Consider the following 9,626-nt stretch of genomic DNA (forward strand, 5'->3'; position numbering starts at 1 on the left):
CTTCTATTTTAACATTGGGTAGAGTAGCCAGGGCTGTGTTTATTCTTCAGTGTGAAAGCAGCAATATCAGAAAGAAACAGGAAACAGCAGTTCTAAGGGTTGGCAGACTGTGGATACAGCAGTTGTAGGGGTTGGCAGACTGGATACAGCAGTTCTAGGGGTTGGCAGACTGTGCTGTAGAGCAGAGTCCAGCTCAAGAGCCTGGGAAAGCCGGTTCTGCACAGAGGGTTTCAAATGACTTCAGTGTGTGCACATGTGTGCATGCATGAGTGCACACAGAACAGGGCCAGACAGCAAACTTGAAGATTAGAAAGAATAGTATTCAAAGTTCACACAGGGCCACTTTGTTTTCTAACCAGCCTGGAAATCCTCATAATTGATGTTTTGCCTCAATAGTGGGGAAAAATAAGTTCCAACACAAGCCTCATTCTTGATTTCTCTAGGTACAAGACCCTAAAAGAGCTAAGGTTTTCATATAGGCTAACCGTGGCTCAAATAGTAAGCTTAGAAACACTTGGTTATTTGACTTTTAAGAATCCAGCTCTTATAAAGGTAAAATTTAGATTACCTGAAGTTTGGCTTTTAAAACCATCAGGCATGAAAAAAAAAAGGAAAATGTAGTCTGTAACAATGAGAAAATTAGCCATCAAACCCAACCCAGACTATTTCAGAAGACAAGGGACCAGAAAGAGAGGGGACAAGAGAGTACGATGACAGAGGTGAATATAACCAAAGCATATTCTATACATATGTAAAAATGTCATAGTGTGATCTATTATTTATATAATTCATACATACTAATAAAAACCATACAGATATTAGAATGATTAGAAATATTAGTGTTCCAAATAGGAACTTTAAGAACTTAGAAACTATGAATGTGTTCTGTGTGTTCATTAAATTAGAAGGTAGCTTGAGCATATTAAATAGATGTGTGCATAATATCAGTAAAATAGAAGTCAAACTTACAGAGGAGGATAGCTGAAAATATAGTAGATGGGGTGAAAAGCTGATTTAAAATTACATAAGAATGACAATGAAAGCTATTCAAGAGAAAGAAGAGTACGTATGTGTGGTGGAACACCTTTAGTTCCAGCACTCAGGAGACAGAAGAGGCCAGCCTGGTCTACATCGTGAGTTCCAGAAAAGCCAGGACTATACAGAGAGGCTTTGTCTCAAAAATCTAATTATGATAAAGGATGGAGAGACGATTCAGCAGTTAAGAGCACCTAGCTACTCTTCCAGAGGATCTGGGTTTGAGTCCCAGCACCCACAACTGTCAGTATCTCCAGTCCCTGGAGATCTGACACCTTCTTCTGGCATTCATGGACATTGTATGCATGTGGTGCACAGACACACGTGCAGGCAAAACATCTATATACATAAAAATAATAAATAAAATGCTCAAAATTTTTAAGAAAAGCAGAGTAAAAAAATCCTGATGGGCTGGAAAGATGGCTCAGCAGTTAAGAGCACTGACTGCTCTTCTAGAGGACCTGAGTTCAATTCCCAGCAACTTTGTGTGGCTCCCAGCCATCTGTAGTGGGATCTGATGCCCTCTTCTGAATAGAGTGCATGCAAATAGAGCATCATAGATAGAGTAAATAAATAAAATCTTTTTTTAAAAAATCCTGATAGTTCATTTAAAATTGATCCTATAACCCATTGTAATTTAAAATTTCAACATGGTTTTTTAGCAAAATTGATAACATCTTACATTATACATTCTAATGTATATAGAGACTTATAGAGACTAGAGTAACCAAAACAGTTTTGTATAGGAAAGACAAATTAGACAGCTACCTAATTTCAAAGATTTTACACACACACACACACACACACACACACACACACACACACACACACACAGTGATATATATCACAAGAACAGAATAAGAAGCCTAAAAATAAACTCCTATTTTATATCAGTTGCCTTTAAGATAGTTGTACGGATATTTGTTAATAAGCATGTTTCTGGTTTTAAAAAGGAATGAACCCTGAACTGACAAATGCTATACGGAATGATTGACTCCCAAAAGTATTGTGCTAAATGAAAGAAGCCAGACACAAAAGGCCAGATGCAATATGTATGATGATATCCCTACGAAGTCTACAGATTTAGCTCCATTGGAAGAATGCTTGTCTATATTGCAGCAGCCCTGGGTTTCATATTTATATGGTTGCTTACACACTTATAATCTCAGCAATTCAAAAGGTAGAAACAAGAAAGCCAGAAGTTCAAGGTCATCCTTGACTCTGTAGCAAGGTCAAGGCCAGCCTGGAATTCTTCAGACAAAAACCAGTTTATTTAGAGACACAAGGCAGATCACTGCGTGCATGAGAGCAGGAATTATCCATTACAGACACAGGGAAATCAGGTGTGATGCAGATGCCTAAACTGCTATGTGATAACGGCTGCACAACTCTGTACATTCACTAGCGTCACTGAATTTTGTATATCCCGTGGTGACATTTGTGTTTATAAATAAAGCTTTCTTAAAGAGGGAAAGGGAAGCAGAGCACACAAACAAGCCTAGAAAGGAGTGGCCAATGGCTTTCTGATGGTTTGTCCTTTTACAAGTAGGTTTTTCTTGCCTGATTATTTTCCTATCTCGCATTATTTTTATTAGACAAGTAATCTACTATGTATGTTTATTCTTTTTTCATCTGAAAATTTTTATTAGCACAAAAAGAACAAAAAGAGATCAAATATAGCCCTGCTGTACAAATCAATATCCCAACAACTAAAAACCCTTCTTCCAAACTTTGTGTTTATTTATCTACTTGTACTAGGATTTCCTAACATATTTTAAAAGACCACTTTTCCTTAATTTTTCCTCTGTTAAAGAAGGCTTTTTTTTTTTTTTTTTTTTTTTTGGATTTTCAAGACCGGGTTTCCCTGTAGTTTTTGGTGCATGTCCTGGAACTAGCTCTTTTAGACCAGGCTGGCCTCAAACTCACAGAGATAGCCTGCCTCTGCCTCCAAGGTGCTGGGATTAAAGGCGTGCGCCACCACCACCCAGCCAAAGAAGGTATTTCTAAATAAATTGTAGCAGGTGCTTTTTATTATTATCTTATTATGTTGATATATGCATAGTGTATTTACATCGATTAATATGTGTTAATTTTCAGGACTGGTTCCCCAAGGTGAGGCCAACTTTGCCCCATCTCTAAGCCCTGGGAGTTCCATGGTGCCGATGCCAATCCCTCCTCCTCAGAGCTCTCTGCTCCAACAAACTCCACCTGCTTCTGGGTACCAGTCACCAGACATGAAGGCCTGGCAGCAAGGAACAATGGGAAACAACAAGTAAGGGAATAGTTTTTCTGTTTGAGCATCCCTGGCGCTCTGCTGCTCATAAGAGAAGCCATACTTCTTGAGGTGACTGTATGTTCACAATCCAGTGATGTGCTGGAAAGAACCGAGTTTTGTTATCAGTAAAGGAAAATGGAACTGTCAAATGCTTGAATATCAACTCATCATTTAGGTCAATTTGTGTATTTACAGTATGAGGATCTAGTGGCCTCTGGCCTTTTTACCCTAGTCCTTACACACCTGAAGGATGTGACCCACACTTTTCTAGGACAGATGTACAAGTAGATACATTTTTGTCAAAGGGAATATATTCTATTATCTCATTAGGTACAGAAAAAAATCAAACTTGATATCCATAATCAGTTCTCCATAAACTATGATTGTAAGAAAATTGTTTTATTGAAAATAGAGTAGAAAACGTCTTAAAGCCACACTAGTAAAATGCTGGCATTCATTTGAGCAGAGGGCCTCATAACCTCACTCTCCTCAGAGTATTGAAAAATCTCATATAGCCAACAGCATTCTCGAGGCTTCCTGAGCTACTCTGCCTCGCCTCTTCGTGCATGTCTGGATTTTTCGTGGCCTCATCTTACCCGTTTAGCTTATAAAATTACCTCACTAAAGTTTTTTTTTTTAATTCTGAACTTTTCACACATCACTTGATTTTATAAGGATTTTAATTTGGTTGTGTCTTGGTTCTGATGACAGGGAAGCCATTTAGTCTGACAACATAATAAGTAAGGCAGTTAAAGTTGAAAACATAAAACCATATTCTCTTAAAGTTCACAGAAAGGTGAGAGAGGAAATCTTTTGTAAAAGAACTGTGTGGCTCACGGTAAAGACTGTGTATAAATTGGATGGGAGTGGAGCCATCTCTGAAACATGCAAGAAGAATTTAGCCTCCTAATGTGTTCTAATCCCAACTTCCTAAACTCGCTTGAGATTCCCTGTCCTCATTCTAACTGCTCTCTTCTATGCATACAGCTACTTTGTCCAGCTCTCTGTCTGGCGCACACAGCAACTCTCTAATGAAACCTAGTGACTGCTGCTCCATACTGCAGGCATCTCTGTATTTAATTTAAATATGTTGGTGGCTAGCAGTATAGCTCAGCAGTGGAGTTCTTGTTTAGACATATATAAGGTAGATTTCCTAGAAACAGAAAGAAAGGACAGAGAGTGGGGAGGAAGTAAAGAAGAAAGAGAAGAGAGAATGAAAAAAGAACGATTGGGAAAAGTTATGCTGACAGGTTCTAACCTGTTCCTCTGTTCCACCTTACAGTTTAATTCTTTAAAAGAGTGTGCTCTGTTCACCTCTTCTCCCACGCCCTGTCGAGCCAGTCAGGCACATCTTACCACTACACCAAAATGTTCTTGCCAAGGTAGTTGGTGTCCTCCATATTGTCAGTGGCATTTGACGATGTACTTTCTTCTTCTTTTTTTTTTTTTTTTTTTTGTAAAGTTCTTTTCTTCTTTTGGATTTTGGAGCAACATCTCTCCTGCTCTCTCACTCTTGGTGACTTTCCTCCTAATCTTCTCTTGCTAGAGGCCATCATTTGCTAGATCATTTTCTTGGCCTCCATCATGCAAGCCCAGGAATTCATCCTAGACCTCTTTCTCATAACTACTGTGTTCCCTTGGTTGTAACATCCAACCTTTTTTTTTTTTTTGGTTTTTTTTGAACTCGCTCTGTAGACCAGGCTGACATCAAACTATCCACCTGTCTCTGCCTCCCTAGTGTTGAGATTAATGGTGTGTACCACCACTGCCTGGCATAACATCTGATCTAAAGGCAAGCGTTGTGACAAACCTGTGATCTCAGTACTTGGGAAGTAGAGACAGAAGGATTGGAGTTCAGGTTGTCATTCATTGCCTAGAGAGTACAAGGCCAACAAGAGCTGCATGATACCCTGCCGTTAAAAAACCATGAGTGTTGAGGCTAGAGGAATCACTGTCTGGCTGTCTCTTGCAGTGAATGGGTTGCTTGTTTGTCCCGGCCACCCAACTAGCTTAGCCCTGAAATAACCACACAGAAATTGTATTCATTAAAACACTGCTTAGCCCATTAGCTCTAGTTTCTTATTGGCTAACTCTTACATCTTAATTAAGCCCATTTCTATTAATTGGTATATGGCCACGTGGCAGTGGCTTACCGGGAAAGATTCAGCATGTCTTTCTCTGGTGGCTCCATGGTGTCTCCCTCCTATTCTGTCTTTCTTCCTCCCAGCATTCACTTCTGTCTTCCCCACCTACCTAAGTTCTGCCCTATCAACTAGGCCAAGGCAGTTTATTTCATTATCCTAAGAAAGCAACACATGGTCAGAAGGACCTCCTACATCAGCTGTCAGTAAAGTTCTTGCCTTACAAACACAAGGACCCAAGGTTGAACTCCGGAAACCATATAAAAATGCTGGGCATAGTGGCACATTTTCATAACCCAAGACTGGAGGATGGATCCCTGGAGCTCCCTGAACAGCCATGCTAGTCTAACTAGTGAGCTTTAGGCCAATGGAAGTAGATGGTAATCCTGAAGAGGACACCTAGCTAACCTGAGTCCTCCACACCACCTATGTTTGTGTTCTCAGTCACCCCATCTCTCTCTCCTTCTAGTCTTACTGTGGCAAGTGTCTATATGCTTATATTTATTACAGTCAAATTTTAATGTGCCCTGAATACCATACTGTATGTCCACCTGCCTGACATCTACACTTAGAAATCTAAAGATAACATAAGCCTAACATGACAAAGCTGATATTCTTCCTAAAACCTGTTATTCTGCTTTTCTTTGTCTTAATACATGACAACTTCATTCTTCTAGTTGTCCAGAAGAAAAATGTTTCTGTTTTCCACATCTCACATCAAATAAATCAACAAATTATATCATTGCCCCACTTAACTATTGCATTTAACATACTATAAGGCAAAATAACATCACTTTTTTCTTGAGACAAAAGACAGATGACTCTTGTCCCAGCTATAGCCAGAGTTCCAAGACAAGATGTCAGAACTCTAATAGTTACAACAAACCTATTGTCCTGGAACAGGACTGTGTCTCAGTGTAACACTTTGCTATGTGGAAAGTTCCAAAGCTCAGAACTAATGGAAAAGCCACATTCTGTTGTTGTTTCTTATTGTGTCTTAGTCTTACTTAAACAAGGACCTCTGGTTGTTTCTAACCTATGGCATCTTTGGGAACCACTCAAGACTAGTGTCTTTATCTTTCTCTTTCTTTCCTGTGTTTAAGGGTTGACAGATAAGTAGTGCTTTCTAAGTAAACAGTGATCGTTGCCATGAGGTGGACAGGAGTGCAAGGTGCATGAAAATTGAGCTTGAGGTGCCAGTGAGCCTAGCTGACCTAGAACAGAGATTAAGACCACAGGGGGTCCTATCTTCTTCCTTTGATGGAAGAAAATAAAATGGAATTAAGAACATCTAAAAGGGGGCTGGAGAGATGCCTCAGAGGTTAAGAGCACTGGCTGCTCTTCCAGAGGTCCTGAGTTCAATTCCCAGCAACCACATGGTGGCTCACAGCCATCTGTAATGAGATCTGGTGCCCTCTTCTGGTACGCAGACATCCATGCAGACAGAATGCTGTATACATAATAAATAAATAAATTTTTAAAAAACAAAAAGAACATCTAAAAGAACATAAAGTATAGTTTCAAGTGTAAATGGAAAGAAAACTAAGCCCTAAGCCTTTTTCAGTTTAACTGCAGTATCACTGCAGTGCTTAGCACTTACGCGTGTGTTAACTTACAGTGTCACTCCCCACAGAGATGACTTGTGTACCAATTGACAGATGAACACTAAGGCGAATGTTCTCGTCAGAAAGCAAACATAGATTAATAATGTATTTAGTACCTTTAGTTGTGGGAACACTGCCTAACAAGCATGCATACTGTGCAGACATTAAAGGTTCATAGATCCATTATTGACTGGTCCTGAGGCATATAATTTTCAGTGTTTCATAATTAACTTGGGGAGGAAATTGCTACTTTTCTTCAGACATGATGAATAGACTTTTTTTGGCTTGTTGATTTCAGTGTGATTACCTTAATGGACTGAAGCTATAAATGTCATGGTGTCCTACTTACCACTGAAGAGCTAAGGAATAAATAAGTAACAATGGGGAAGTTGTTCTGGGAATCAGTTTCACCAGAAATAACAATTGAGTAATAATCAAAATATTTGGTATTTTTAGATCTCATAAAAGACAATTTTTATACTATTTTCTTTTAGAAGTATACATTTGTGTCACTGAGAATTTTCAAGTTTTAATATAAAGTTCCAATTTGAATTTACTTGGAATTTATTCCAAATTATTTTAACTACTAAAACACTTATCTTAAGTTTGAAATCTTTGGAATAGCAACAACACAGAACCTGACCATGAAGAAGGAAAGAAGTCAGTAAAATAAGCCATCTGGAAGACATAGCAGCCCTTCTATATAGCTTCCTAGAAAAGATCTTAAATTTATCTGTATTCATCTCTGAGGAAAGAACTCAACATGAGCCCTCTTTATTATTAAACCCATTTGGACAGAATTCAAAATATACCTGAATTATGGTCTATTTAATTATATAAGAAGAACTTCACACATATTTAAAAATACAAAATATTTTATTTGGAATTCTATCTAGTGAAAAAAAAATCCAGTCTCATTAACCCCATGTTCTTGAACAGTACATGTAATCTGAATTATTTTTGAGTTAACAGTGTGTTCAGTCAAGCTGTCCAGAACCAGCCTGCACCTGCACAACCAGGAGTGTACAACAACATGAGCATCACCGTATCCATGGCAGGTGGAAATGCAAATGTTCAGAACATGAATCCAATGATGGGCCAGATGCAGATGAGCTCTTTGCAGATGCCAGGGATGACTACTGTGTGCTCTGAGCAGGTAAGCAGCATGGTTGGCACCCTTGCTACACACACCACTCACGGTGGTTATCACCCAAGGAGAGTCAGGTGTGCCGGTGATTACCAGCAGAACTGTGCTTCTTCTCACCAGTACTCGTTCTTCACAGATAGAAAGGATGCTCAGTGCTTAGACATGGCTGGTCTGCCAGAGGTCCAGGACTTGATTCCCAGCACCCACATGGTGACTCACAACCATCTGTAACTCCATTTCCAAGGGATCTGACACCCTCCTCTAGCCTCTACATGTATGTGGTGCATAGACATACATATAAGCAAAACACCCATACACATAAAATTTAAAAAATAAGATATAATGGACAGAGGAAAGGCTCAATGGGTAAAGGTGCTTGCTGGCCAGCTCTGACTACCTAAGTTCAATCCCTGGGACCCCTAGGTACACACATGGTAGAAGGAGAGAAATGATTCAGGCAAGTTGTCCTCTGACCCCTCCCCTCCACACATACACAAACTTTGATAAACTTTATAAGGTAGATTTTAGTCTCTCAAGATTGTAGTATTTTCACTTGTTGTAAAGTGGTTCATTGGTTCAAAATACCCCTGTATATTCTGAATACATTTTCTTTTATTCAATGAAACATTTTAATTAATTTCTTGAGGATTTTGTATAATTTATTTTGATTATATTCACCCTCTACCTCCCTCCCCACCCAACTTGTGCTGATCACATACTTCTGATGTGGGACCCTCTAGCAGAGTTTGGTCCACCCACCAGAGGTCAAACTCTTTTAAAAAAAACCTGTTTCTCCCTCCGCATAGGACATCAGCTATCAACAGGTCTTCAGTTAGGGGAGGGGCTTAGGAGCTAGAATGCCAGAGTGTTTCCCACCTTCATCTTGTATATGAGCACAGTGGGTTTTCCTGTCGGGAGCCCTTCCCAACCTCTGGCTTTTAGTCTTTCCCCCTCTTCTTCGGAGCCTCGAGGCCAAGGAGGTTACTATTGGTTAATTAATAAAGAAACTGCTTGGCCTTTGATAGGCCAGCCCTTAGGTGGGTGGAGTAGACAGAACAGGATTCTGGGAGAAAGAAGCCGAGTCAGGCAGTCACCATGACTCTCCTCTCTGAGATGGATGCCCGTTAGACTCGTCCCAGTAAGCCACACTCAAGTGGCGATACGGATATTAGAAATGGGTTAGATCAATATGTAAGAGCTAGCCAATAAGAGGTTATAACTAGCACCGGACTGAGCTCCCAGTGTCCCAAGGAGGAGCAGAAGGAGGGAAAATATGAGCAAAGAAGTCAGGACCACGAGGGGTGCACCCACCCACGGAGACAGTGGGGCTGATCTATTGTGTGCTCACCAAGGTCAGCTGGACTGCGACTGAAAAAGCATGGGATAAAACCGGACTCTCTGAATATGGCGGACAATGAGGGCTG

At 39.9% G+C, this 9,626-nt stretch overlaps 1 protein-coding gene across 9 annotated transcripts in view; it reads left to right on the forward strand.

The window, feature by feature from the left end:
- Ncoa1 (nuclear receptor coactivator 1) overlaps positions 1 to 9,626 on the forward strand; it is a 219,084-nt gene that overhangs the window by 197,325 nt on the left and 12,133 nt on the right. For all 9 annotated transcript variants that reach the window (XM_050125836.1, XM_050125835.1, XM_050125834.1 and 6 more), the window contains 2 exons: positions 3,133 to 3,307; positions 8,028 to 8,211. In XM_050125836.1, the coding sequence (XP_049981793.1) occupies positions 3,133 to 3,307; positions 8,028 to 8,211 (359 nt within the window). The remainder of the gene's footprint in view (positions 1 to 3,132; positions 3,308 to 8,027; positions 8,212 to 9,626) is intronic.

Source organism: Alexandromys fortis, unplaced genomic scaffold, assembly GCF_014885135.2.
Source record: "Alexandromys fortis isolate MF-2015 unplaced genomic scaffold, M_Fortis_MF-2015_v1.1 scaffold_252, whole genome shotgun sequence".
In the NCBI taxonomy this organism is placed as follows: Eukaryota; Metazoa; Chordata; class Mammalia; order Rodentia; family Cricetidae; genus Alexandromys; species Alexandromys fortis.